This window comes from Chrysemys picta, chromosome 17 (assembly GCF_011386835.1).
Source record: "Chrysemys picta bellii isolate R12L10 chromosome 17, ASM1138683v2, whole genome shotgun sequence".
Taxonomy (NCBI): Eukaryota; Metazoa; Chordata; order Testudines; family Emydidae; genus Chrysemys; species Chrysemys picta.
Window position 1 is genome coordinate 25,593,939 of NC_088807.1, and position 27,660 is coordinate 25,621,598.

The 27,660-nt window shown below is 70.1% G+C and overlaps 1 protein-coding gene across 1 annotated transcript in view; it reads right to left on the reverse strand.

Moving 5' to 3' along the window:
- Positions 1-27,660, reverse strand: part of HUWE1 (HECT, UBA and WWE domain containing E3 ubiquitin protein ligase 1) — a 63,906-nt gene that overhangs the window by 12,402 nt on the left and 23,844 nt on the right. The window contains 46 exon segments of the mRNA XM_065571243.1: positions 512-800; positions 1,329-1,543; positions 2,068-2,201; positions 2,313-2,568; positions 3,583-3,849; positions 4,771-4,816; positions 5,329-5,483; positions 5,560-5,649; positions 5,734-5,912; positions 6,063-6,099; positions 6,102-6,290; positions 6,579-6,750; positions 7,010-7,143; positions 7,720-7,818; positions 8,193-8,268; positions 8,351-8,499; positions 10,443-10,615; positions 10,988-11,170; positions 11,617-11,828; positions 11,970-12,184; positions 12,438-12,504; positions 12,583-12,728; positions 12,814-12,981; positions 13,163-13,358; positions 13,630-13,987; positions 14,368-14,531; positions 14,609-14,785; positions 15,525-15,606; positions 16,375-16,502; positions 17,185-17,337; positions 17,450-17,719; positions 18,253-18,348; positions 18,460-18,582; positions 19,085-19,315; positions 19,765-19,999; positions 20,286-20,408; positions 20,932-21,148; positions 21,428-21,622; positions 21,850-21,950; positions 23,193-23,326; positions 23,417-23,662; positions 24,182-24,358; positions 24,763-24,820; positions 25,492-25,703; positions 26,219-26,310; positions 26,635-26,812. Coding sequence (XP_065427315.1) covers positions 512-800; positions 1,329-1,543; positions 2,068-2,201; positions 2,313-2,568; positions 3,583-3,849; positions 4,771-4,816; positions 5,329-5,483; positions 5,560-5,649; positions 5,734-5,912; positions 6,063-6,099; positions 6,102-6,290; positions 6,579-6,750; positions 7,010-7,143; positions 7,720-7,818; positions 8,193-8,268; positions 8,351-8,499; positions 10,443-10,615; positions 10,988-11,170; positions 11,617-11,828; positions 11,970-12,184; positions 12,438-12,504; positions 12,583-12,728; positions 12,814-12,981; positions 13,163-13,358; positions 13,630-13,987; positions 14,368-14,531; positions 14,609-14,785; positions 15,525-15,606; positions 16,375-16,502; positions 17,185-17,337; positions 17,450-17,719; positions 18,253-18,348; positions 18,460-18,582; positions 19,085-19,315; positions 19,765-19,999; positions 20,286-20,408; positions 20,932-21,148; positions 21,428-21,622; positions 21,850-21,950; positions 23,193-23,326; positions 23,417-23,662; positions 24,182-24,358; positions 24,763-24,820; positions 25,492-25,703; positions 26,219-26,310; positions 26,635-26,812 — 7,597 coding nt within the window.

Below are 27,660 nucleotides of genomic sequence, written 5' to 3' on the forward strand. Positions count from 1 at the left end.
GCTGCGCAGGATGGCCGACAGGGCCGAGGGGCTGGAGGGGGGATAGAGGGGTGCGGGGGGGGGGCCGTACCCGGGCTGCGCAGGATGGCCGACAGGGCCGAGGGGCTGGAGGGGGGATAGAGGGGTGCGGGAGGGGGCCGTACCGGGGCTGCGCAGGATGGCCGACAGGGGCCGAGGGGCTGGAGGGGGGATAGAGGGGTGCGGGGGGGGCCGTACCCCGGGCTGCGCGGATGGCCGACAGGGCCGAGGGGCTGGAGGGGGGATAGAGGGGTGCGGGAGGGGGCCCGTACCGGGGCTGCGCAGGATGGCCGACAGGGCCGAGGGGCTGGAGGGGGGATAGAGGGGTGCGGGAGGGGGCCCGTACCGGGGCTGCGCAGGATGGCCGACAGGGCCGAGGGGCTGGAGGGGGGATAGAGGGGTGCGGGGGGGGGCCGTACCCGGGCTGCGCAGGATGGCCGACAGGGCCGAGGGGCTGGAGGGGGGATAGAGGGGTGCGGGAGGGGGCCCGTACCGGGGCTGCGCAGGATGGCCGACAGGGCCGAGGTGCTGGAGTGCCCGAAGAGCCGCTCGTGCATGAGCTGGCGCTGCCGGGCCTCCTGCTCGCGGCGCAGGGCCTGGGCCTCGGCGGCGATGTCGGGGGGCATGACGGCCAGCACGCTGTCCTCCATGTCCTCCAGCACCGAGCGCCGCAGGTCCGAGGGCAGCGTCTGGATAAAGGTCACCGGGTCCATGGGCGTGTCCGAGCTGATGCCCTGCGCCAGCTCCCGCCGCTGCTGCTCCACCCGCTGCTGCGCCAGCACCTGGGGGGGACAGGTCACTGCCGGGGGGGCCCTGTCCACAGGGCCATGGCCCCGCCCACAGACCACGCCCAGAGCCGTAGCCCCACCCACAGACCCCACTCACAAGGCTGTAGCCCCACCCACAGGGCCGTAGCCCCACCCACAGAGCTAGCACCTCCCCCATAGGTCCGTAGCCCTGCCCACATCCAGAGAGCCCACCCCTGGGGCCGTAGCCCCGTCCAGAGAGCCCACCCACAGACAAAGCCCCCAGAATCGTAGCCCCGCCCATGCCTACAGACCCCACCCACAGAGACATAGCCCCACCCATATCCAGAGACCCCGCCCACCGACCATACCCCAGAATCGTAGCCTCACGCATGCCCAGAGACCCCCCACAGGGAAATGGCCCCCAGCCCCACCCACCCTGACACCTAGCTCCACCTTCTCACCCCTCAGCTCTGCCCCAGCCCCACCCCCCAGACACCAAGCCTGAGACAGAGCCCCTCCCCTCAAACAGCTCTCTCTCCTCCCCCCAGGAGCAGCACTTACCTCCTCCTGGATGGCAGGGGGCAGGGCAGCCAGGAACTCAGGGCTGACCTCTGTCACCCCGGGGTTGCTCACCACGGGCGGGGTGGGGGTGGTAGCCGTGGGGGGAGGCCGGGCTGGCGGCCGGATGCCCAGTTGGTTCTGCAGCACCTCACGCCGGATGTCGTCTGGCAGGGCCGCCAGGAAGGAAGGGTCCACGCCCTCGGGGAGGTTTATCCCTGAAAGGAGATGGGGGTGTCAGCAAAAGATGCAGCCACCTCTGGGGCGGGGCAGCTAGGGAAGAGCCGCACATAACGCTGCACAGGGAAGGCGCGCCACACGTGGAAATGCAGCCACCTCTGGGGCAGCGCAGCTGGGGAACAGCCGCACATAACGCTGCACAGGGAAGGCTCGCCACACGTGGAAATGCAGCCACCTCTGGGGCAGCGCAGCTGGGGAACAGCCGCACATAACGCTGCACAGGGAAGGCTCGCCACACGTGGAAATGCAGCCACCTCTGGGGCAGGCTGTGCACCGTGGGGCTGCGGCAGGAGAACGGACACAGCTGGGACTTGACGAGGATACCAGGATTCATCGTTTGAATGCCCAGAAGGATGAAGAGCCTGGCCCCGGCTACCAGGGGAGAGCGCTCCCTGCTGAGGCCCCCGCCCACCCTCGGCAGCACAGCGCCCCCTACAGCCAAGCTAGAGCATCACAGCGACCCAACCCCTCTGCCAAGAGGCCGGTCGGTCGCCCCCGGTACCTGCTAGCGGGTCCTCCTCTTCGCTGCTGGTGGAGGGCAGCGGCTCCTCCAGGATGCCCCGGGAGTCGGCTCCGGAGATGGCCACGGCCGAGTCCCTGGTAGAGGAGCTCTCGGAGGACGAAGCAGGGGGTGAGCTGGGGGGATGGGAAGCAGGGGGTGAGCGGGGGCCAGATCCCAGCCCCCTCCTTAGCGAGTCCCGCCTCAAGCCAGACCCCCACTCCCCTGCCGCACACCCTGCCCCATACCTGTCCTCCCCTTGCTGGCTGGCATCGGCCAGGCTGTCGCCGCCGGCCTGGCCCTCGGGGCGCTGTTGGGCTGGCACAGCCCCGGGGGCACCGTGGGCAGGAGGCTGCTCCGCCCCGCCGGGCACGGCGCCCTCCCCGACGCCCTCCTCCAGGCTGCAGGAGGCCAGGCTGCTGGTGTCCATGGGCGAGCCCTCCAGCTGGCTGCTAACGGCCGTCAGGGCATCTGAGTCCTCTGCCCTCTCTGGGGACAGCGAGGCTGGGGAGAAAGGGGGCGGGGTCAGAGGATCCCAAAGGGGAAACTGAGGCAGATAGGGGAAGGATGCCTTCCCAAGGTCAGCCACTGACCCAGCCAGGCCAGAACCAGGAGTCCTGGCTCCCAGCCCCCGCTCCCTGCTGTAACCCCTAGATCGCCCTCCCCTCCCAGAGCCTAGGAGAGAACCCAGGCGTCCTGGCTCCCAGCCCCCGCTCCCTGCTGTAACCGCTAGATCCCCCTCCCCTCCCAGAGCTTAGGAGAGAACCCAGGCGTCCTGGCTCCCAGCCCCCGCTCCCTGCTGTAACCCCTAGAGCCCCCTCCCCTCCCAGAGCCTAGGAGAGAACCCAGGCGTCCTGGCTCCCAGCCCCCACTCCCTGCTGTAACCTCGAGATCCCCCTCCCCTCCCAGAGCTTAGGAGAGAACCCAGGCGTCCTGGCTCCCAGCCCCCGCTCCCTGCTGTAACCCCTAGAGCCCCCTCCCCTCCCAGAGCCTAGGAGAGAACCCAGGCGTCCTGGCTCCCAGCCCCCGCTCCCTGCTGTAACCCCTAGATCCCCCTCCCCTCCCAGAGCCTAGGAGAGAACCCAGGCGTCCTGGCTCCCAGCCCCCGCTCCCTGCTGTAACCCCTAGATCCCCCTCCCTCCCAGAGCCTAGGAGAGAACCCAGGCGTCCTGGCTCCCAGCCCCCGCTCCCTGCTGTAACCCCTAGATCCCCCTCCCCTCCCAGAGCCTAGGAGAGAACCCAGGCGTCCTGGCTCCCAGCCCCCGTTCCCTGCTGTAACCCCTAGATCCCCCTCCCCTCCCAGAGCCTAGGAGAGAACCCAGGCGTCCTGGCTCCCAGCCCCCGCTCCCTGCTGTAACCCCTAGATCCCCCTCCCCTCCCAGAGCCTAGGAGAGAACCCAGGCGTCCTGGCTCCCAGCCCCCGCTCCCTGCTGTAACCCCTAGATCCCCCTCCCCTCCCAGAGCCTAGGAGAGAACCCAGGCGTCCTGGCTCCCAGCTCCGCAATCTCCCCCACTTACTGATGGTGGGGGCAGGTGACAGCTCCATCTGGGTGGCCTCCGCGTCGGCATTGGGCCTCCCCGGCCCCGAGTCCTCTTGCTCGGCCGGCACCAGCAGCTGGCGCGAGGCCTCGGTGCTGGGCTGCCCGGCGAGCTCCGGAGGCAGCTCCCCACCCACCGCTGCCGGCTGTGGGGTCTCCAGGGTGACCAGCGTCTGCTTGGGGCCGGCGGAGGGGCCCTCAGCAGCGGGCGGGGCGGCGGGGAAACCGTCAGTCCGACCGGCCGCATCTGGGGCAGGGAGGGAGGGTGAGACGGGGCTTAGATGGGACACCCCACACCTAGGCCATGCCGGCCCCTCCTGCCTGGGCCCAGGCTCCCCCCGCCGCAGCTAGGAGAGAACCCAGGAGTCCTGGCTACTGGCCCACCAGGCTCCTCCTGCCGGTGAGGGCCCGGCGCTGGGGAAAGTAGTAAGTTGTATTGTTATCTCTGATTGGGGCACGAATCCCGACCCCACAACAATACAACGTACTACCTCATCCTGGCGGGGGCGGGGCCTTCACTGCGGGGGCCGGATCCACCCCCGGGGGCCTCCCACCGCCCCCCATCCGACACCCACATGCTGGGGGGGGCTGGATCCGCCCCCCCATCTCACACACTCGCTGGGGGGGCCTGGATGCACCCCCAGGAGCCCTCTCGCCGCCCCACATCTCACACACGCGGCTCGGCACGCTGCACAGACCTACAGAGACCCACGATTGTGGGAAAAGGCAGGACCCCCTGTGCTCCCACCAGCAGCCCCCACTCCCCTCCAAGAGCCATGAGAGAACCCAGGCATCCTGGCCCCCATGCTCTATCCACTACACCCCATTCCCCACCTGCTCCCAGCGCCAGGGAGAGAATCCAGGGATCCTGGCGCCCAGCCCCCCTGCTCTATCCGCTTGCTCCCCACTCCCCTCCCAGAGCCGGGAGAGAACCCAGGCGTCCTGGCTCCCAGCCCCCCCCGAGCTGGGGCAGACGGCGGTTGCTGGCTCCTGCTCGCAGTGCTGAGGGTGACCCCGCGGGAAAGACAGTAGACTGTATAGTTATCTCCGAGACCGGGTGTGACCCTAAAACTATACAATCTACTACCTCATCCCCCAGGGCCTCGGGGCGCTGCTGGGCCCGGCCTGGGACGGAGGGGCAAGTGGGGGTGATGGGCGGGGCAGTTACCTGAGAGACTCTGCTCGGTGGCGGTGTTAGGTGTGGGCACCGCCCCCTGGAAAGCAAAAGAGGGACAGGATGGAGTTAGGAGAGGGGCATGTGGCCTGGACCCCCTAGGGGGCGCTGGCTGGCTATTGGGGGTAGGAAGGAAATGGGGCATGGTGCCTGTCCCCTCTAGGGGACGCTGGCTATGATCCAGCCCAGGGCAGGGACTGGCTGGCTCAGGGGGCAGGGAATGGGGCCCGGGGCCTGTCCCCTCCAGGGGGCACTGGCTATGATCCAGCCCAGGGCGGGGTCAGGGAATGGGGCCCGGGGCCTGTCCCCTCCAGGGGGCACTGGCTATGATCCAGCCCAGGGCGGGGTCAGGGAATGGGGCCCGGGGCCTGTCCCCTCTAGGGGACATCGGCTCCCACCCAGCCATCACCGGGGCTGTAATGTGTCTGTGGGGTCTGAGCCCTGTGCCCCACCAGCCACGGGGGAAGGGCAGGGTTGGGGAGGGGTGTGGCCAGTTCTCCACTGGCCCTTTAAGCCTTCAAGGGCCAGGTGAGCTCAGCAGCAGCTCCCCACCTGGGCGCTCTGCTCCTTCCCGTCCTTCTCCTCCTTGGCTTTGTCCGTGGCTTTGGCCTCCTCCTCGGCCAGCTGCTTCCGGCGCTTCTCCCGGCGCTCCTCCAGCTCCTCGTCCCGCAGCGCCTCCAGGTGGTTAACGATGGGAACCTTCACCACTGCGGGGGGGAAGAGCCAGGGTTAGGGGGCTGGGCCGGCGAGGGGGCCGGGGGGGAGGGGCGCTGCGAGGCTCACCTGAGACGCAGTCATGCATGCTCTCCGCGTCCAGCACCTTGCACTCCTCGGTCCAGCGCGTCAGGGCGGTGGGGATGCTGGAGAGGGTCCCTGCGGAGGGAAGAGGTGGGATAAGGAGGCTGGCTCGGAGCCGGCGCCCCCAAGGGCCAGGACCCCGGCCCCCCCGGCACTCGCCTGCCTGGCTGGTGGCCGTGCTCTGGTCGTGGAAGAAGTCGTCCAGCAGCTCGTCGTCGGAGCGGGCGATGATGTGGACGTCGTCGTTCCCCACCAGGAGGCGGGCGCGGCCCCGGCTCTGCAGCGGGAGGCTGCTGCTCAGCTGGAGGATGTCGGCTGCGGCCGAGGGACCCAGCAATCTGAGGGGAGGGGGTGCGGTTAGGGTACTTCCCTGGCGCCGAAATGCGGCCACCTCTGGGGCGGAGCAGGTGGGGAACAGCCGCACATAACACCGCACCGAGAGGGGCCGGGGCCGGGGCCGCAGCCGGGCGGGAGCGAGCGTGTCTCACCTCTGCAGGATGAGGGGGGGGTTGGGCTGCCGCGTGCCGGGTAGTGCACGTGGATCGTGTGGCCGGTATTGGCCGTCAGCTGGCGCAGCGTCCGCTGGCTCCGCCCGATGCCCTGGGCCAGGCGGGTGGTGGAGGAGCCGCTGCCGAGGGTCAGGGAGCTGTGGTCTGCGTGCCGCACCATGAGCGGGTGAGTGGCCGGGATGTTTCCTGGGGAGGGGGGGATATCCGCTGGGCGGGGGGGGGGAGAAGGAAGAGAGAGACAGGTTAGCAGCTCCCTGGGCTAGCCCTATCCAGGCTGGGCTAGCCCAGGGCCACAGAGACCCCGGGAGAGCAGCCCATGCTCCCCACTGGGAGTGCCAAGGCACCATGGGGCTCAGGGATTGCCTGAGAACCTGGGGGCCTGGCCCCACCCAGCCCTGACCTCTGGGACGGAAAGCCTGGGGACCCCAGCGCTGAGCTGACCCCCCGCCCCCAGCCCTGCACTCCGGGCGCCCAGCGAGCCGCCCGCCCCCTTACTGGCGCTGGAGAACATGTTGTCGAACTCGATGATGAGGTCGTCCTCGCGGTCGAAGCGTTCGAAGCGCACCAGGGGCGAGGCGTTCATGTCGGGGTAATCCTCGTCCAGCTCCATCTCCGAGCCATCGTCGTCCTCCTCCTCCTCCTCCCCCTCCTCGCCTTCCTCGTCGTCCTGCCGGCACACAACCTGCTTACAGCCTGCCTCCAGAGCCGGGAGAGGACCCAGGAGTCCTGGAGCCCAGCCCCCCACTCGCCTCCCCCCCAGAGCCGGGAGAGGACCCAGGAGTCCTGGAGCCCAGCCCCCCACTCGCCTCCCCCCCAGAGCCGGGAGAGGACCCAGGAGTCCTGGAGCCCAGCCACCCACCATAACCACTAGACCCCACTCCCCTCCCAGAGCCAGGAGCAATGCCAGCTGATGGCCCCAGCCTCACCTGATCGTCTTCATCTTCCTCCTCTTCCTCCTCCTCCTCGTCCTGACTGTCATCCTCATCCTCATTACTGCCGCTGCTGTCTTCCTCCTGCGTGTGCTCCTCCTCGTCTTCGGGGTCCAGGATGTTCATTGAGTCTGGGGACAGCACAGGGGGGCCACAGGTCAGCCCTGCCCTTCACCAGCCCCCACTCCCCTCTCAGAGCTGGGATAGGAGTCCTGGCTCCCAGCCCCTCTGCTCTAACCCACCAGCCCCCACTCCCCTCCCTGAGCTGGGGAAGAGAACCCAGGAGTCCTGGCTCCCAGCCCCCCCTGCTCTAACCACCAGCCCCCACTCCCCTCCCAGAGCCGGGAGAGAACCCAGGAGTCCTGGCTCCCAGCCCCCCCTGCTCTAACCACCAGCCCCCACTCCCCTCCCAGAGCCGGGAGAGAACCCAGGAGTCCTGGCTCCCAGCCCCCCCTGCTCTAACCACCAGCCCCCACTCCCCTACTCCCCTCCCAGAGCCGGGAGAGAACCCAGGAGATCTGGGTCCCAGCCCCCCCTGCTCTAACCACCAGACCCCACTCCCCTCCCAGAGCCGGGAGAGAACCCAGGCGTCCGGGGCTCCTCTCCGCGCACACAGCCAATGTGTTTCCCGCCACAGGGCTCAGCTTCAGGCCTCCCCGCAGCGCCCCATCTTGGCCACCGGGGCAGTGTCGCCGGTTAACCCTTACCTTCCCGGTTGGCCTGGAGCGTGGAGCCCTGGCTGAGGTTGGAGGGGGCCTCGTCCATCAGCACGTCTTCCGGGGCGTCGTCCTCCCCGCTGCGGCTCACTGTGGGGCAGGGATGGGGTGAGGGGGGCCCCAGGGGCGGCCACACGCGCAGCGCCAGCCAGGCCCTCGGCTCCAGGGCCACAGGGAAGGGGGTGAGAACCCCCCCTCCAGGCTCCTGCCCGAGATCCCCCTCGACATGGGCCTTCTGACCCCCCACCGTACCAGAGCAGGGGCCCTGCCCCCGCTCTAACCACTAGACCCCACGCCCCCCCCCAGAGTTAGGGAGGGAACCCAGGAGTCCTGGCTCCCAGAGCAGTATGTAACCCGCCAGGCCCTGCTTCGATCCCAGCTGCCCTCCTCCGGGCTGTGCCCAGCAGTCCCCCCCCCCAAGACCCGGCACACGCCCCTTGGTGCCTGCCCCACACCCCCCTCACCGATGATGGTGCTGTTCCCAGGGCCGCCATCGCGCTCCAGCAGCTCGTCTATCAGGTCCTCCAGCTCGTTCTCCACCTGCGGGGGCAGAGGAGTGGGTGGGGGCCAGGCCGGCTGTGATGCCCCCCCCGCCGCCCCGGCTCCCCGGCTGGCCCCTCACCTGCATCTCTTGGGTGCTGAGCACCTCAGGCTGCCCGGCGATCACCACCGCGTCGCCCTCCGCCTCCCCGTCCATGATGTCGCCATCCGCCACCTCCGCCTGGCCCGCGTCGTGGTCTTCCTCGTGGGCACCGGCCTCACCCGGCTCCCCTGGGGGGAACAGTGCGATCAGGAGACGGCCTGGAGCTTCCAAGGCGCAGGGATACTGGGAGCATGGGGAGGGGCGCAGGCTAGGGGGAGTTGGCAGCAGGGGGCAGCAGGCGATCCCAGTGGAGTAGAGGGGAAATCGGAGAGGGAGCCCGGCAGCAGGGAGGCAGGTGGGAGCCAGCCGGGGACGCACAGGCTGTGGGCGAGGGGAGGGAGCCCAGCAGCGGGGGGAGGCAGGAGGCAGCCGGTCGGGGCGCACAGGCTGTGGGCGAGGGGAGGGCACCCGGCAGCGGGGGGAGGCAGGAGGCAGCCGGTCGGGGCGCACAGGCTGTGGGCGAGGGGAGGGCGCCCGGCAGCAGGGGAGGCGGGCGGGAGCAGGCCGGGGGCACACAGGCTGTGGGCGAGGGGAGGGCACCCGGCAGCGGGAGAGGCGGGCGGGAGCTGGCCGGGGGCGCACAGGCTGTGGGCGAGGGGAGGGAGCCCGGCAGCAGGGGAGGCGGGCGGGAGCAGGCCGGGGACGCACAGGCTGTGGGCGAGGGGAGGGCGCCCGGCAGCGGGGGAGGCGGGCGGGAGCAGGCCGGGGGCACACAGGCTGTGGGCGAGGGGAGGGTGCACGGCAGCGGGGGAGGCGGGCGGGAGCAGCCGGGGGCGCACAGGCTGTGGGCGAGGGGAGGGAGCCCGGCAGCGGGGGGCGGCAGGAGGCAGCCGGCCGGGGCGCACAGGCTGTGGGCGAGGGGAGGGAGCCTGGCAGCAGGGGAGGCGGGCGGGAGCAGGCCGGGGGCGCACAGGCTGTGGGCAGGGGGAGGGCGCCCGGCAGCGGGGGAGGCGGGCGGGAGCAGGCCGGGGGCGCACAGGCTGTGGGCGAGGGGAGGGAGCCCGGCAGCGGGGGAGGCGGGCGGGAGCAGGCCGGGGACGCACAGGCTGTGGGCGAGGGGGAGGGCGCCCGGCAGCGGGGGAGGCGGGCGGGAGCAGGCCGGGGGCACACAGGCTGTGGGCGAGGGGAGGGTGCACGGCAGCGGGGGAGGCGGGCGGGAGCAGCCGGGGGCCGCACAGGCTGTGGGCGAGGGGAGGGAGCCCGGCAGCGGGGGGGCGGCAGGAGGCAGCCGGCCGGGGCGCACAGGCTGTGGGCGAGGGGAGGGAGCCTGGCAGCAGGGGAGGCGGGCGGGAGCAGGCCGGGGGCGCACAGGCTGTGGGCGGGGGGGAGGGCGCCCGGCAGCGGGGGAGGCGGGCGGGAGCAGGCCGGGGGCACACAGGCTGTGGGCGAGGGGAAGGAGCCCGGCAGCGGGGGGGCGGCAGGAGGCAGCCGGCCGGGGCGCACAGGCTGTGGGCGGGGGGAGGGCGCCCGGCAGCGGGGGAGGCGGGCGGGAGCTGGCCGGGGGCACACAGGGTGTGGGCGAGGGGAGGGCGCCGGCAGCGGGGGGCGGCAGGAGGCAGCCGGCCGGGGCGCACAGGCTGTGGGCGAGGGGAGGGCGCCCGGCAGCAGGGGGTGGCAGGCGGGAGCACGCTGGGGGCGCACAGGCTGTGGGCGAGGGGAGGGAGCCCGGCAGCGGGGGAGGCGGGCGGGAGCAGGCCGGGGGCGCACAGGCTGTGGGCGGGGGGAGGGTGCACGGCAGCGGGGGGCGGCAGGAGGCAGCCGGCCGGGGCGCACAGGCTGTGGGCGAGGGGAGGGCGCCCGGCAGCAGGGGAGGTGGGCGGGAGCAGGCCGGGGGCGCACAGGCTGTGGGCGAGGGGAGGGCGCCCGGCAGCAGGGGGTGGCAGGCGGGAGCAGGCCGGGGCGCACAGGCTGTGGGCGAGGGGAGGGAGCCCGGCAGCGGGGGAGGCGGGCGGGAGCAGGCCGGGGGCACACAGGCTGTGGGCGGGGGGAGGGCGCCCGGCAGTGGGGGGCGGGTAGGAGGCAGCCGGCCGGGGCACACAGGCTGTGGGCGAGGGATCCCGGCCCCACGTACCCACGTCCTGCTGGTTGCTGTTGGCGTCGCGGGCAGCGCCCTGCACCTCGCCCTCCGCTTTGTTCTTGCTGGCCGTGCTCTTGCTGCCGAAGAGGCTGCTGGGCTGGTTGACGATGCGCGACAACGTCTCCAGGGGCTTCAGCGCCGCATTCACTGTGTTCGCCATGTTGGGGCTGCGGGGCAGAGTCTCCATCAGCCCCCACTCCCCTCCCAGAGCCGGGGAGAGAACCCAGGCGTCCTGGCTCCCAGCCCCCCCTGCTCTAACCACTAGACCCCACTCCCCTCCCAGAGCTGCGCGGGAACCCAGGCGTCCCTGGCTCCCAGCCCCCCCTGCTCTAACCACTAGACCCCACTCCCCTCCCAGAGCCGGGGAGGGAACCCAGGAGTCCTGGCTCCCAGCCCCCCTGCTCTAACCACTAGACCCCACTCCCCTCCCAGAGCCGGGGAGGGAACCCAGGAGTCCTGGCTCCCAGCCCCCCTGCTCTAACCACTAGACCCCACTCCCCTCCCAGAGCCGGGGAGAGAACCCAGGAGTCCGGGCGCACCTGGAGAGGTCGAGGCTGTGGGGTACCCGCGCCAGGTCGCTGACCAGCCCCTTCTTGAGGAAGAGGCGGATGATGTTGTTCATGCCGTTGTGCTGCGTCTTGGCGGCCGCGCTGCTGTAGAAGCTGGAGGTGGAGGGGCAGGACTCCATGATGGTGCTGATGATGCACATCACGGCCTGCAGCCTGGGGAGGGAGAGGAGGGATCAGCGCCGTGCCACCCCTACTCTGGGACACCCCCCTACGCACCCAAACAGGCACCGGTGTCTGCCCTGGGAGATCACCCCCAGCGAGGTGCTGGTGTTAGTGGTGGGATACCCCAATACGTTCTTCCCAGCAGTCAAGGGGGGCTGTTCTCCTGCCCCTCAGTGCGGTGCTGCTGGCAAAGCACCAGTCGCCCAGAGCTCCCAAAATGGGACTTGACACCCCTTTGAGCTGCATGGAGGCAGATCCCCTCCCCACCCCAAGCGACTGGCTCAGGCTCTCGGCACACTCCGGCAGCGTCGTCAGGGCTAGAAACCTGCAGAGGGGATTTGGGAGCCACTGTATCATCCCAGGAGCCTTTACCAGGTCCTGACCCCCCTCTCTCCCCGAGCCGGGCAGAGACCCCAGGGCTGCCAGCCCCCACTCACCTGGCATGTTTCTCTGTGCTCTCCGCCATGGCCAGCGCCCGGCCCAACGCCGCCTTCACCTCGTTCACCAGTGCCACCTGGGCGTCCGTGCCGCTGCCCGCTGCAGCCAGGCTGGCGAGGAAGAGACGGGCCAGCGCGGGGGTGTCCTTGTCCTCTGCATTCTGGGTGTGGGGCAGCAGGTGGTCCAGGACAAAGGCCAACACACTGCAGTCCTGCCGGGACATGGGGAGGGGTGAGCGGATCCCCACGCCACGCCCCAGAACCCTGGCACGAGCCCCCCGGCTCCAACCCACCAGATCCCACTTCCCTCCCAGAGCCAGGGAGAGAACCCAGGTGTCCAGACTGCCCCTCACCTCCTTGATGAGCTCGGACTGGCCCACGGTATAGCTGTAGTTGGCGATGAGGGCGGCGATGCCCACATAGGAGCGCACCAGCTCGGCCAGCAGTCGCAGGATGGTGGAGGTGGGCATGAGCGGCTTGCTGCCCTTGGCCTTCTGCTTGCCCTCCTCCGTCGCCTTGTCTCCCTCCTTGTCCTTCCGGCCCTCCCGCGACTCCTCCGGGGTAGAGGCTGCGGGCGGGGGGGGAGATGGGTTAGGTGGGGGGTGCACAGAAAGGGGTCCCCTGGGAAGCTGGTGCCACCAGAGATCCCCAAGGGTGCCCCACCCCAGCTATGGGGGACAGCAGAGGGGGGTCCCTGGGGGTGCACCGTGCCGGCTATCGGGGGCAGCAGAGGTGCCCCACCCTGGCTGGGGGAGGGATCCTGGGGACCCCCGTCAGTATTGGGGTACAGGGGATCCCCTAGCCCAGTAAGTCACCGTTACCTTCTCCTTGAGGGGTCCCAGATGGCGGCGTCTCAGCGGCTGCTCCGTCTGCGCCAAACACCTGGGCCTGGGAAAGGAGAGGAGTGGTCAGCACCAGGTCACCGCGGTGCGGCCCCCCCCCCCAGCGCGGTGCGGCTGGACTCACAGTGATGGCGAAGCCGCTCTGCGAGTCGAAGTCGCTGCCCTGGCGGGTGAGGGAGCGGTACTGCTGGTACACGTCGTCGCCCATGTCCGACAGCAGCTGGCTCACCTCCTGGCTGGCCGTGACCGGCTTGGCCTCGCTCTTCTCAGCTGCGGAGAGGGGGGGCGGGTGAGACAAGGCTTGGCCGGCCCACAGGGAGCCTGGCAACGCGGGGGGGAGGAGGGGGGCGGGTACCTTCGTCGGGGGCGTGGTAGGCGGCCAGCGCGTTCAGCATGTCGTAGATCACCTCCTTGATGGGGTCGGGGATGACGGGCAGGGCTGACGGTTTCACCGGCGTCGTCTTCACCAGCTGCACCGCGTTGGGGCCCTTGATCCGCAGGTTCTCGAACTCGTCGTCCGATGCTCCCAAGGGGAGAGAAAGGGAAGCAAAATAGAACCCAGGAGTCCGGGCTCCCAGTCCCCCCTGCTATCACCCACCAGCCCCCACCCCCTCCCAGAGCCGGGAGAGAACCCAGGAGTTCTGGCTCCCAGGCCTGTCCAGTCCAGGCAGGGGGGAGCCAGGGGGTCTCTGCGCCCCACTTACCGGTGCCCGAGCCGCGGGGGGCGGGCAGGGCGATGCGGATGCAGCCGTTGGCCACCTCGGTGAAGATCTCTGGGTTGCGGCAAGCGGCCGGGCCCAGCACGCGCAGGATGTAGTTGATCTCACGGGAGCCCAGGCTGCCCGACACCACCCCGGAGGTGGTGCTGCCCGCGCCGCTGGTGGCCGCCGAGCGCACAACCTGCAGGGGGGGGAGGGCCACAATGCAGCAGCTGGGGTGGGGGGCAGGGTCCAGTGGCACCCACCTTCTCCCTGGTGTTCCAAGGGCCCACGGGGTCACAGCAGGCGAGGCCAGGGGCACCCACCATCCTCCTGGCATCCGAGCCTGGGCAGTGACAGGAGCCAGCAGCACCCACCCTCTCTCCAGGGGCCCATGAGGTGACGGGGTGGGGCCGGCAGCACCCACCGTGTCCCCAGTGGCCCGCGCAGTGGCCCGGGCCGGCAGCACCCACCTTCTCCATGGTGTGGCGCAGGGTGCAGGGCTCCTCGATGACGTGCCGGAAGAGCAGGGTGACGAGGGGCGTGAAGCCGTTGAAGCCGGAGCTCTGGGTCAGGCTGAGGATCACGCGGGTGCTGCGGAGCTCGGCGAACATCAGGGCGTACTTGTGGTGGCGCGTCAGACGCAGGCAGAGGCGCAGGGTGGCGTGCAGCGTGTCGGGGTCCACCGGCACCCCCAGCATGCTCACGCAGGCCCGGATCAGCACCGTCACCATCTCCTCCGTCAGCCCCTCGATCAGGATCTCGGCCGCCTTCGGCTCCTCGGGGGCCGCCTCCTTCTCGGGGGGGCAGGGGCTCCGTGGGCACTGGGGCCTCTGGGGGGCAGAGCACATTGGGGATGGCAGCTGCCCCTCACTCCCGACCCACAGCCCCGGGCTCCCCCAGTGCCCCTCACTCCCGACGGGCAGCCCCACTAGCGCAGCCCTGGGCTCCGCCCAGCTCTGCCGGTGCCCGTCACTCCTGACCCGCCAGCCCCGCCGCGGGCTCCCCCCACACGACCCGCCAGCCCCGCCGCGGGCTCCCCCCACACGACCCGCAGCCCCGCCGCGGGCTCCCCCCACACGACCCGCAGCCCCGCCGCGGGCTCCCCCCACACGACCCGCAGCCCCGCCGCGGGCTCCCCCCACACGACCCGCAGCCCCGCCGCGGGCTCCCCCCACACGACCCGCAGCCCCGCCGCCAGCCCACGGCACGTACCATTTGCCTTCTCCTCCTTGGCTTTACCCTCCGTTTCTTTGGCCTCCTCCAGGGTCTTCTCCAGCTCCTGCCCGTTGCTCTCCTTGGCTCCCTTCCCGAGCCGGGGCACCCGCAGCAGCGTCAGCATCACCGGGCGCCGGTTGCCCGTCTCCTCGTTCACCTGGCAGGGGAAGGGGGGGGGTCAGCGTGTGCTCAGGGCTGCCCCCCCCCCCCGCCCCGGGGAGCTCGGCTCTGTACCTGCACCATGGTGGTGAACTGCACGGTGTAGCGCCGGCGGCCGGCGGTGAAGCGCACGCTGGTCTCGCCCGCCTTCCAGGCGGTGTCGATGGTGCTGTTGTTGCTGGCGCTGTAGCTGCACCAGCGGCCGGAGCGGTCGTCAAACCAGCGCCAGTTGTTCCCGTTGGCCTGGAGATACTGGGGGGCAGAGAACCCAGCGGATCGTGGGGAGCCCGGGCCCTGCCTCTCCTGCTGCTGGGATCCGCCCCCGCCGCCCCTCCAGGCCAGCGCTCCCCCGCCGCCCAGAACCCCCAGCCGTCCCCTGGCCTGCTCCCCCCCACCCACAGCCTGCGCTCCCCCACCGCCCGCTGCCCCCCGGCGTGCTCTCCCCACCACCACCCCGCCCCAGATCCCCCCACCCACAGCCTGCACTCCCCCACCGCCCGCTGCCCCCCGGCGTGCTCTCCCCCGCACCACCCCCAGATCCCCCTACCCAGATCCCCCACCCACAGCCTGCGCTCCACTGCCGCCAGCCATCTCCTGGCCTGCTCTCCCCACCACCACCACCCCCAGATCCCTCACCCAGACCCTGCACTCCCGCACCGCCCGCTGCCCCCCGGCGTGCGCTCCCCACCACCACCCCCAGATCCCCCTACCCAGATCCCCCACCCACAGCCTGCATTCCCCCGCCACCAGCCATCTCCTGGCCTGCTCTCCCCACCACCACCACCCCCAGATCCCTCCCACCCCAGCCTGCGCTCCCCCGCCGCCAGCCATCTCCTGGCCTGCTCTCCCCACCACCACCACCACCCAGATCCCCCCAGCCTGCACTCCCTCGCCACCTGGATCCCCCCAACTGCCCCCTGGCCTGCTCTCCCCACCCCCCTTCAGATCCCCCCACCCGGACATAGCCGACAAGGCCTCGCAAAGCCGGTACCTTGTTCATCTGGGCTCTCCTCTTGGACGAGATGGCCGTCTTCTCGTAAAAGTCAATGAGCAGCAGCACCGGGGTGATCCACCTGGGGCAGGGAGGGAAGGGCATTGTTCTGTGGGACCGACTGAAGGGGTCGGGCCGCCAGCTCCCATCCGGCCCCAGGGCGGGGACTGGCTGGCTCAGGGGGGCGGGGAATGGGGTCTGGGGCCTGTCCCCTCTGGGGGGCGCCGGCTCCCATCGGCCCCAGGGCAGGGACTGGCTGGCTCAGGGGGGCAGGGAGTGGGGCAGGGACTGGCTGGCTCAGGGGGGCAGGGAATGGGGCAGGGGCCTGTCCCCTCTGGGGGGCGCCGGCTCCCATCGGCCCCAGGGCAGGGACTGGATGGCTCAGGGTTGGGGAATGGGGCAGGGCCTGTCCCCTCTGGGGGGCGCCGGCTCCCATCGGCCCCAGGGCAGGGACTGGCTGGCTCAGGAGGGCAGGGAGTGGGGCAGGGACTGGCTGGCTCAGGGGCGCGGGGAACGGGGTCTGGGGCCTGTCCCCTCTAGGGGGCGCTGGCTCCCATTGGCCCCAGGGCAGGGACTGGCTGGTTCGGGGGGGTGGGGAACGGGGTCTGGGGCCTGTCCCCTCAGGGGCGCCGGCTCCCATCGGCCCCAGGGCAGGGACTGGCTGGCTCAGGGGGGCGGGGAATGGGGCAGGGACTGGCTGGCTCAGGGGGGCGGGGAATGGGGCACGGCCTGTCCCCTCTGGGGGGCGCATTCGCAGGGTCTGAGCAGCAGCCCAGGTCAGTCCCCCAGGGACCCCGTCTCCCGTTCGCCTCAGAAGTGGGGAGGCTGAGGGTGCCCCCTGGGCCCTTACTTGGGGGTCTGCACCTCCTTCTGCTCCTTGGCGGCCTGGAGGCAGGGCTGCACCACCTCCAGCAGCTTGATCAGTACGTTAAGGACACCGCTCGACTCCACCACGCGGGCACACGGCAGCTTCAGCTCCTGCAGGGGGCACAAGAGATGTGGGGGGGGGCCACCAGGTAACCCCCGCCCCCCGGGACAGCATCACCCCCTGCTGGAGGGGACGAGCCCTGCTTGGAATGGTCTGTGTTCCATTTAGGAAGCCCAGGCGTGCCTCAGTTTCCCCGATATTTTGCACTGCAGGGAGTGTGTGTGGTGGTGTGGGCGTTCGTTCCCCAGCTGCCAAGGACTGGCCGAGCTGACCCCGAGATGCCGACAAGCCAGCCCCCAAACACCAGGCCCCAGAGGGAGGGCGATTCCCTCGCCCTGGGGCACCGGCAGGTGGCAGACGGGGAGTCTCCCTGGGAGCTGGCTCTGGGCAGTGCTGCGCCGTGGGTAATTCACCAGCCACGCCGGCAGCGCAGCCGGGTCCGCGCGGAGGGAGCCTGGCTCGGGGGGGCCTGCTGGGCAGAGCGGGGGGGCGGGAGCTGGAGGACCGGAGCCCAGGAGCTTAGTCTGAGGTGGCTGGAGGCCACAGGGGCAGCTCTGGATGAGTTGAGACACACCCCCACCTTGGGAGTCAGGCACGTAGGAAAGGGGGGGCTGGGAGCCAGGACTCCTGGGTTCTCCCCCCAGCTCTGGGAGGGGAGTGGGGGCTGGTGGTTACAGCAGGGGGGGCTGGGAGCCAGGACTCCTGGGTTCTCCCCCTGCCCGGCGGCCTCACCTCGAAGAGCAGGGTGAGCAGCAGGATGCGGGTGGCCAGGTTGGCAGCCTGGGGCAGCGTGGCCATCTGGCTGATCCACTCCGAGACTGTCTTGGTGTCGCTGGTGGTGAGGGGCAGGGCCGCCTTGATGAGCACGTCGGCCGCTTCCCACACCTGGGCAGGGACGGGGAACAGGGGCAAACGTCAGACCCCGAGGCCCAGGCCCCACACCGCCCCCTCCAGTCTGGCCGGGGGGGCAGGAGGGGGAAGGGGCGGGACTCCTCACCTGCTTGACCACTTGCTTGAGGATGGTGTCGCGGTAGGGGGCGCCGTTGCGCTTGATGGCCGTCATGATGAGGTCGCAGACGCGGTACACGGTGTCCGGCAGCTCGTCCAGCAGCTGGGAGCAGCCGGGCAACATGGCGTCCGTGAAGCCGTGCAGCTCGGCCGGGTCCAGCGGCTGCGCGTCCTCAAACTTCTCCAGGCACTTGGCCTCCTCCTCCTCCTGCTTCTCCCGCGCCTTGCGCTCCTCTTCCTCCTTCCGGCAGGCTGCCTCCTGTGCCGGGGGTGGGGGGCACGGGGTGAGATCTGCCCGCCTGCCGGATCCCCCTCGCCCGCCCACTGCAGCCCGATTCCCCGCCCCCCCCGCCAGATCCCCACCTGCCACTGCCGGACCCCCCCACCCACCTGCCGGATCCCCCCCGCCCACCCACTGCAGCCCGATTCCCCGCCCCCCCGCCAGATCCCCACCTGCCACTGCCGTACCCCCCCACCCACCTGCCGGATCCCCCCCGCCCCCCGCCAGATCCCCACCTGCCGGATCCCCCCCACCCACCCACTGCAGCCCGATTCCCCGCCCCCCCGCCAGATCCCCACCTGCCACTGCCGGACCCCGCCACCCACCTGCCGGATCCCCCCCGCCCACCCACTGCAGCCCGATTCCCCGCCCCCCCGCCAGATCCCCACCTGCCACTGCCGGACCCCCCCCCACCACCACCACCTGCCGGAGCCAGATCCCCACCACTGGCTCTCCCCCAGCACTGCCAGCTCCCCTCACTCCTGACCCGCAGCCCGGGGTGGGCCCCTCACCTCCGGGGACTCGGCCCGCTGCTCCATGGGGATATCCTGGCCCAGCGACATGGCGATGGCTCGCATCATCTGGTCCTCCTCCGACATGCTCAGGTCCTGCAACAAGCCACGGGGCAGTTGAGGGGCGGGCGCCGGGCAGCCCCAGAGGGAGCTGCGGGGCAGAGGGGCCAGGCAGGGGGACCCAGGGCTGGCCCACGGGGTGCTTACCCGTACGACCCCACCCATGAGTGGTGGTGGGTGGGTCAGGAGGTACTCAGTGGCCTGCTCCATGGTGCTGGTGTTCAGCAGGGCCTCCATGGCGTGCTCCCGTGTGAAACCCATGTCCATCAGCTGGGAGAGAGAGGCAAGCCTCAGCGGGGACAAGGAGAGAACCCAGGCGTCCTGGCTCCCAGCCCCTCACTCCCCTCCCCGAGCCAGGAGAGAACCCAGGCGTCCTGGCTCCCAGCTCTCCCCACTCCCCTCCTAGAGCCAGGAGAGAACCCAGGCATCCTGGCTCCCAACCGTCCCCACTCCCCTCCCCGAGCCAGGAGAGAACCCAGGCGTCCTGGCTCCCAGCCCCTCACTGAGCCAGGGGAGAACCCAGGCATCCTGGCTTCTAGCCCCTCACTCCCCACTCCCTCCCCGAGCCAGGAGAGAACCCAGGCGTCCTGGCTTCTAGCCCCTCACTCCCCACTCCCTCCCCGAGCCAGGAGAGAACCCAGGCGTCCTGGTTCTCAGCCCCCTCACACTCCAACCCACCACAGAACCCAGGCATCCTGGCTCCCAACGCCCACCACTCCCCACTTCCCTCCCCAGGATAGAACCAGGCTCCCAGGCCGGCATCACCACCTACCTGCTGCAGCTGCTGCTGGTTGACCTGGGGCTCACGCCGGGCTCCGCCCTCCTCCTGCCCTGCCTCCTCCTCACCCCGTGCCCCCTCCTTCTCCTTGCCCAGGCGCTCGCGGATGAGGGGCTCCCCTCTCAGGATGTGGCACAGGATGGCCAGCATGGACTCTGCCATGCGCCCCCCGTACACTTTCAGGGGCTTGCGGTTCCACAGGTTCTTGATGCAGGTGAATGCGGCCTGGGGAGGCAGGAGGAGTTAGTGGCAGCTCTGCTGGTGCCAGCGGTGGGATCCCCCCCTACACACACACACACACACCAGCCAGCACTGCTGGTGGCAACAGTGGGATCCCCTATATATCCCTCACCCAAGAGCCACAGCATCTGACCTGACATGCTCTCTCCTGCCTGTTTCTTAGGTGGGGCTGACAGGGCTCCATGGCAGTGGATCCCCCATGCCCCACAGCGCACATGCCCACCCCCAGTAGCTGGGGCATACGGCCTGGCGCCATCTCATGCAGCTGCAGAGACTGAGCAATGGCTGGGGGGGGGGGGGAAGAGAGACGAGACGACACACAACACCCCACTGTCTCCGTGCTCTGCGAGCCACCGGCCCAGGCTGTGGCAGTTGCACCCAGGGCCAGTCACACCGCTGCAGCCCAGACGGCGCCAACCGGCCTCGGCACCCACCTTCTGGGTCACCACCAGGAAGCGCAGGGCGCTGAACTGCGGGTAGTTCTGCCCTCCCGGCAGCTTGGCGGGAAGAGCGTGGGGAGACTCCAGCACCGTGCTGGGGTTCACCATCTTCTCCACCAGCATGAGCCAGGCGTCCAGGAACTCCCCCGTCCCGTCCGGCAGGTCCGGGTGCTCCAGCCCCTCGGCCACGGGGACCTTGCCCCCCATGGAGAGGGCCCAGTTGAAGGTCCTGTGGGTAAGGGCAGGTTAATGGTCTGCTGGCCTCTGCTTCTGTTCCAGGCTGGGATCCCCCCACACTCAGGGGAGCAAAACCCAGGAGTCCTGGCTCCCTGCCCCCCTGCTCTAATCACCCATCATTCCAGGGCCTCTGCTCCAACCACTAGCCCCACTCCCCTCCCAGAGCTGGAGAGAAAACCCAGTCATCCTGGCTCCCAGTCCCCCTGCTCCAACCCCTAGCCCCACTCCCTCCGGCACCAGGGACAGGAGCCCGGGGGCTGGCTGCCCGGGGCACTCACTCGAAGAGGGCATTGTGGCCGCCGGAGCAGAGGAATTTCTGCAGCATGAGGTGGTAGGGATACTTGCGCTCGTCGAACAGCATGGGCGACGTGAACCCCACGGAGCAGATGAAGAATGTCAGCCTGCGGGGGGTGGGGAGAGAGGTCAGCCCCGTGCTGGGGAGCCCAACTTCCACCTGGCCAACCCCCAACTTCCACCTGGCAGACCAGAACCGTCACCCCTCCCAGCCCCCCCACCCACGCGCTCCCCAAGGGATCAGACCCCAGCCCCAACACACACCCGTGACAGTCTATACCATTATGTTCAGCACTTTATGAACTTGTGAGGTGTTAATCAAAAAGTCATAATCTGCTGAACATCATTGTCCCGGTGAAACTGGTGCAGTAACGCTACATGTTGTAAGATTCTTACTGAAACAGGCTGTAATTCTGCGTAATGCCCAGCCATCAGACATAGCCTCACACCTCACGCCCACAAGAGCCGGCTTGTCGCCTGTACCCCAGCTGGGGGTGACCAGTGGCCTCCACTTCCCCTCACCAGTGAATCTCTGAAGGACACTGAACTAAGGGGGAGGGGTGCCAGGCTGGATGGAGCCCCAACCTCCCAGCACGCGGGGAGACAAAACCTTCTGCTTTTCACACTCACCGGAAGCGGGGCGTGGGGGTGTAGGGCGGGGGCTGCCAGGAGAGCCCCTTGGTCAGCAGCTTGGTGAGGGCCGAGGCAGTGGAGCGGGCGGCCGGCGTGGGGGCGGTGGTGGTGCTGGCAGCATGGTGGCTCCGTCTCTGGCGCACCGGGGAGCCCACGCACAGTTTCACCAGCAGCCCAAACAGCTCGGCCAGAGCGCGGCCCAGACGGGACGAGGCTATGGGGGGCATGGGGTGGAGGTGAGCGGGCAGCCAACACCGGGCATTACAAGCCGAGCACCCCCCCGGCACGTAGGATTTGCTGTCCCTCCCCCCCAGAGCTGGGGAGAGAACCCAGATGTCCCAAGCTCCCAGCCACTGCCACCCCACTCCCAGAGCCAGGGAGAGAACCCAGGAGTCCTGGCTCCCAGCCCCCCCTGCTCTAACCACCAGCCCCCACTCCCCTCCCAGAGCCGGGGAGAGAACCCAGGCGTCCCAGTGCCCTCCGCATCGCTCACCCGAAAGGAGGGGTTTGATCTGCTTGATCCTGGCCGCCATGGCTGGGGTGATCTTGGCCTTGCCCTTGGCGTCGGCAGTGCTGGGCTCGTCCGTCTCCATGGGGGCCAGCGCGTCTCCATCCAGGCCGATCCCCTCCAGCAGCCCCTGGGCCGATGGCTCCACACTCCCGCCCGCAACCGCCTCCGCTTCACCTTCTGGGGGGGGGGGGGGGGGGGAGAATTAGTGCTGGGGGGGCTCAAACCCTGGACTAACCAGGAGCCCCCCAGACACTGACCCAGTCCCCACAAGACCTCGCCCCAGCCGTTCATGCCAGGATCCCTGCTCCCCCGGCCCCACTGCCCTCCCAGAGCCAGGCCCAGGAACCTGCATGTGGAGGAGCTGAGGTGAACCCCCCGCCGGCGCCCTGTCCCCGAGTCTGTACCTGCTTTCTTGGCTCCCTGGGGGGCGTTGGGTGCGGCCTTCTCCTCCTTGGGCACCAGCTTCTGCATGTCGGCCTGGCCGAACTCACAGCCTGTCGGCAAGCTGTGAACAGGGACAAGGGGGCGTCAGGCCCGTGGGCCCACCTGGCCCGGTACCCCGCCCCCCCTCGCAGCTGTATCCGACCCCTGAGCCCCCCCGGCCCGGTACCCCCTCCCTGCCCCCAGATCTGACCCGTGGGCCCACCCGGCCCGGTGGTACCCCCCTGCAGCCGGATCCGACCCGTGGGCCCATCCAGCCCGGTACCCCACCCCACCCCGCAGCCGGATTCAACCCGTGGGCCCACCCGGCCCGGTATCTCCTCCCTGCCCCCAGATCCGACCCGTGGGCCCACGCGGCCCGGTACCCCCCGCAGCCGGATCTGACCCGTGGGCCCACCCGGCCCGGTACCCCCCGCAGCCGGATCTGACCCGTGGGCCCACGCGGCCCGGTACCCCCCGCAGCCGGATCTGACCCGTGGGCCCACGCGGCCCGGTACCCCCCGCAGCCGGATCTGACCCGTGGGCCCACGCGGCCCGGTACCCCCCGCAGCCGGATCTGACCCGTGGGCCCACGCGGCCCGGTACCCCCCGCAGCCGGATCTGACCCGTGGGCCCACCCGGCCCGGTACCCCCCGCAGCCGGATCTGACCCGTGGGCCCACCCGGCCCGGTACCCCCCGCAGCCGGATCTGACCCGTGGGCCCACCCGGCCCGGTACCCCCCCGCAGCCGGATCTGACCCGTGGGCCCACCCGGCCTGGCACCTCCCCCCACAGCTGGATTAGACCCCTAGCCCCAGCCAGGACCCCGTTAACCCCCACCCCTTTGTGTCTAGCCCGACAGCCGCAGTTGCCCTTTGCTCTTGGCTCCCTGGGGTGGCCATGCATCTGGGAGCAGGGGATGAGCCCGCTCAGCAGACACGGGTCTCCGAGCTCGTGCGGCCCGGCCGGCGCGGCGTCCGAGCCCGCTCGGCAGACACGGGTCTCCGAGCTCGTGCGGCCCGGCCGGCGCGGCGTCCGAGCCCGCTCGGCAGACACGGCTCTCCGAGCTCGTGCGGCCCGGCCGGCGCGGCGTCCGAGCCCGCTCGGCAGACACGGCTCTCCGAGCTCGTGCGGCCCGGCCGGCGCGGCGTCCGAGCCCGCTCGGCAGACACGGCTCTCCGAGCTCGTGCGGCCCGGCCGGCGCGGCGTCCGAGCCCGCTCGGCAGACACGGCTCTCCGAGCTCGTGCGGCCCGGCCGGCGCGGCGTCCGAGCCCGCTCGGCAGACACGGGTCTCCGAGCTCGTGCGGCCCGGCCGGCGCAGCGTACCTGTTGGGCGTGCAGAGGGACAGCAGCACGGTGCTCTCCCACACCAGGGAGCAGTAGAGCTGGCTTAGCTTGCTGAGAACGCTGAGGCCCAGGTGGGAGCCCCACTGGTTCACCGAGATGGCCCGGATCTCGCTCTGCAAGAGACAGAGCTCTCGTTACAGACTCAGCCCGCCGCCCGGCCCAGGTGGGCCCCGCCGCCCCCAGCCGCCCGCCCGCCGGCTCACCTGGCCCACCCGGCAGGTGTGGACGAACATCATGATGTAGGCGTGGGCGGCCGTCAGCGCGTGGAGCAGCGGCGTGGCCTGGGCCGACAGGGTGGCGTCAGCTACGTTGCCCGCGCAGGCCAGCTCCCGTAGCAGCACGGAGCCGCCCGGCGCCTCGATGGGCCGGTGCAGGGGCTCCAGGGAAGAGAGGATCGAGTCGAGCTGCAGCAGCCCCTCCTGCAGCACCTTGGGCTCATGGGAGAGCGTCTGGAACAGAGGCGGCAGGGTGAGTCCGGCCTGACACACGGTCACCTCAGGGGACCCCCACCCCGGGAGCTGGGCCTCTTCCTGCCCCTTTTCCCCCAGCGCCCCCAGACCCAGCTCCGGCTAGCCGGGGTGGGAGACGCAAGGTGCCACGCGTTGCTGCCAGCTGCCCTTTGCCCACCCTGAGGGCAAATGAAGATTCTGCTGAACCAGATGTATCATGGCACCCCTCGAAGCACGGAGGGCTGTGGTCCCACATCCATTCCTGTCCAAGCCCCGCAGGGTGCCGGCATCCACGGGGAATTCCCCTCAAGAGCTCAGCTTCACTTCCCAGTGGCAGGGAGTTCCGCAGGACCACGTCCCTGCTGGAAAGGATCTGGGGTGCCAAGTACTCACTGAGCCCCAGGAGAGCGATTTCAGAAATGGGGGGCAGACCCATTCCCACCTGCTGTCTCCCCCCCCCCCCCCCGCCCCAGCCCCAACAGCCCAGCACCTGCCAGCCCCAGGCAGCTCCCCCCTTACCAGGATAGATTTGCAGACGCCCGCCACAGCCTGGCAGGCGGCCGAGGTGGGGAAGTCAATGGGCAGGTTGGGCAGGCCCAGGATGGTGACCAGAGGCAGCAGCCCCTTCTGGCTCACGAACTCCTGACAGTGGTCGTCCGTGGTGTTGTTGCTGAGGATGGATTCCACGAATTTCATCTGGGGCGGGGGGAAGAGGGGGTCAGCCTGGGGCACAGTCACCGGCCCCCCGATCTCCCCGGCCCGTCAGCCTGGGACGCAGTCAACCCCCCCTCCCCGCTCTTCCCACCCCACTCCGTCGGGCTCAGCCAAGAGGCAAATTAGAAGGGGAGGGGACCGAAGGGCACTGGAGATTTTGGGGCCCCCCAAGGTGGGGAAAGGTCTCTTGCACAGATGGACGGGGGCAGGAGAGGGGGGGTTAGCCCTGTGATTTTGCACCCCCGTCCCAGCTGCTCCCTGGAGCGTGGCATAGGTGCTGGCCCCCTACAGGTTTGGGAGCCTGCCCCCGGACACTAACAGGCCAGCGGGGGGATCTCGCCCAGCCGGCGAGGGGCCCCACGCCCCCCCAACCCTGCCCAACTCACCACGTTGAGGATATAGTCCATGAGGGGGATGGGGATTCGCTCCTCCGTCCCAACGACCCTGGAAGAGGAAGGAAAGTGCCCCAGTTAGCGCCTCGCCCAGCCTGGCGCTGAGGGACAGCGGTGGGATCCGGAGCCCCCAGTACGGAGATCTCGCGCCCACACGGCGTCTGGCTCCAACACGCCCCCCATGAGCGGCCAGGGCACTGCCGTGCCCGGAAACGTGGCAGGACCCGATCTGCCCCCACCCCTCCCTGGGCAGGACTGCAGCTTCCAAGCAACTCTAGGGGGCTGGGATGGTCATAGCCTCCTCCCTGGGGAAACCACCTCCCCCCATCGTGCCTCAGTTTCCCCCTCCTCCCGTGTCCTCCCCCACCCCATCATCCTCAAGGTGGGGATAGCTTGGCTGTGCTCTGATTGCAGAGCCATTGAGGACTAATTCACCACATGAGGGTTGGGGGGGGAGAGGGGCTGGGAGCCAGGACTCCTGGGTTCTCTCCCCGGCTCTGGGAGGGGAGTCGGGTCTAGGGGATTAGACCATGGGTGGGGCTAGGAGCCAGGACTCCTGGGTTCGCTGCCAGTCGAGCTGCGACGACCGGTTAACTCTTTCCCAGCACGAGCTCGGGAAAGACACGGGGCGGGCCCAGGGGCGGAAGGGCTCCCCTGTGTCTAAGGGGATGAGGGTGAAGCCTGGCGCCCCCTAGCTGCGGGGGGGGGGGGGGGGGGACTCACTGCTGGCTGGGCTCTGCCTCGCTCTGCTGAGTGGCATTGAAACTCTGCATGGCCTGCACCTCCTCCTCCTCCTCGTCTTCGCTGGAGGCCTCCTCGGCCGCGTGGGTGGAGCGGGGCGGCGGGGCCGTGGCCGTGCCGTCGGCCTTCTGGATGGATGGCTTCTGGCAGATGTACTTGGGGTCCCGGCCCAGGTTGCAGATCTCCTCCAGCAGCTGCGGCGGCGGGGAGACGACAGCGCAGTGAGCCGGGGCCGCCAGGCTAAGTCCCGGGGCCGCCGGGGAGCCGCCCAGCCGCTCGGTGCCCGACGCTGGAGGGGGTTAGGGCAGCGGGGAGGGACGGGGGGGGACAGACGCCATGAGAGCCCCTGTCCCCATGATGGGACGGACAGACAGGGAGGGGGAGGAGACCCAGAGACTGATCGGGTCTCCAGACTATTGCCAGGTGGGGAGGGGGGGTGGCAGCAGGGGAGGGGGGAGAAAGGCCAGGAGGGGGTGAAAGGAGTGGAGGGGGCTTACAATGATGATTTCAAACCAGGTGACACTAGCCAAATGGCTCCTCACGGTGGCCAGAGCCGGGGCGGGGCCGGTGGGGTCAGAGCCACACGGTAAGCCAGCACTGCAGGATGGCAGTGCCACACCGCACTCCTCCCCCCCCGACCCCTCCGATGCCGCAGGCCGGTCGAGTCCAGGGCCCATGAGACGCGGCCCAGGCCCCGGCCCCCCCCTACCTTGATGATGGCGGTGGTGGCGTCCGTCTTGAGCGTGGGCTGGTGCCTCATGAGCTCGTCCACGGCGCTGCCCAGGTTAGAGGCCGTGTCCCCTGCAGGGCAGAGCAGACTCAGCGCGCGACCAGAGAGCCCCAGAGCTGCCAGCCTCCCACGCGGGCTGGGGCGCCCCCTTGTGGCAGCGCAGCCTGCCAAGTCTGGCCACAGCTTGGGGGGGGGGGGGGGGGGGTGAGCCAGGACTCCTGGGTTCTCTCCCTGGCTCTGGGAGGGAGTCAGGACTCCTGGGTTCTCTAGATCTTGGGCAAGTCCCTTCCCCCAGAAAAGCATCCGATGCCCATTGCCAGTAGAGTGCCAGGCTTAGGAGCCTAGGGATAGCTGGTGAGCGCCCCCCCGTGGCCAATGTGCCCCCCGGTACTCACCCAGCGGGTCGGAGCTGCGCCGGCGCCGCATGGCGGGCAGGTAATCCGGGGAGAGCAGCACCTTGAAGAGCCGCTCGAAGGGCTGGCACTGCACGAAGGACTGGAGGCCGCGGGCGTTCAGACACAGGGCACTGAACACGTTGGGGAGGGAGCCCAGGACTTCCCGCGTGGCCGGGACCTGCCCGAGGGCGGAGAGAGCCGAGTCAGCCACGGTGGCGGGAAGTCAACTGCCCCCCACCCCACCCCACGCCCTCCCAAGAGCCAAGTCAGCCACGGGGGCGGGAAGTCAGCTGCCCCCCCACCCCACCCCACGCCCTCCCAAGAGCAGAGTCAGCCACGGGGGCGGGAAGTCAGCTGCGCCCCCACCCCACCCCATGCCCTCCCAAGAGCAGAGTCAGCCACGGGAGCGGGAAGTCAACTGCCCCCCACCCCATGCCCTCCCAAGAGCCGAGTCAGCTACGGTGGCGGGAAGTCAACTGCCTCCCACCCCACCCCATGCCCTCCCAAGAGCCGAGTCAGCCACAGGGGCGGGAAGTCAACTGCCCCCCACCCCACCCCACGCCCTCCCAAGAGCAGAGTCAGCCACGGGGGCGGGAAGTCAACTGCCCCCCACCCCACCCCACGCCCTCCCAAGAGCCAAGTCAGCCACGGGGGCGGGAAGTCAACTGCCCCCCACCCCACCCCACGCCCTCCCAAGAGCCAAGTCAGCCACGGGGGCGGGAAGTCAGCTGCCCCCCCCCCCCACAAGCCAAGTCAGCCACGGGGACGGGAAGTCAGCTCCCTCCCCCCCCCCCCCCAAGCCACCAGGAGCCAGAAGAGAGGGGGACCGGACTGGGAATCAGACAGCGACCCCACAGCAGGGACTTGTTCAGCACATGCCAGGCAGGTTGGTCAATCCCCGGCTAAGGGGGGGTCATCTGAGGCCTGCTCAGCCGGGAACCCAGCCCCAAGTGAAAGAGCTTCGATCCTAGCAGGGACCCACAGCCCGCCCACCGGGGAAGGGGACGCGAGCCGGTGGATCCAGCC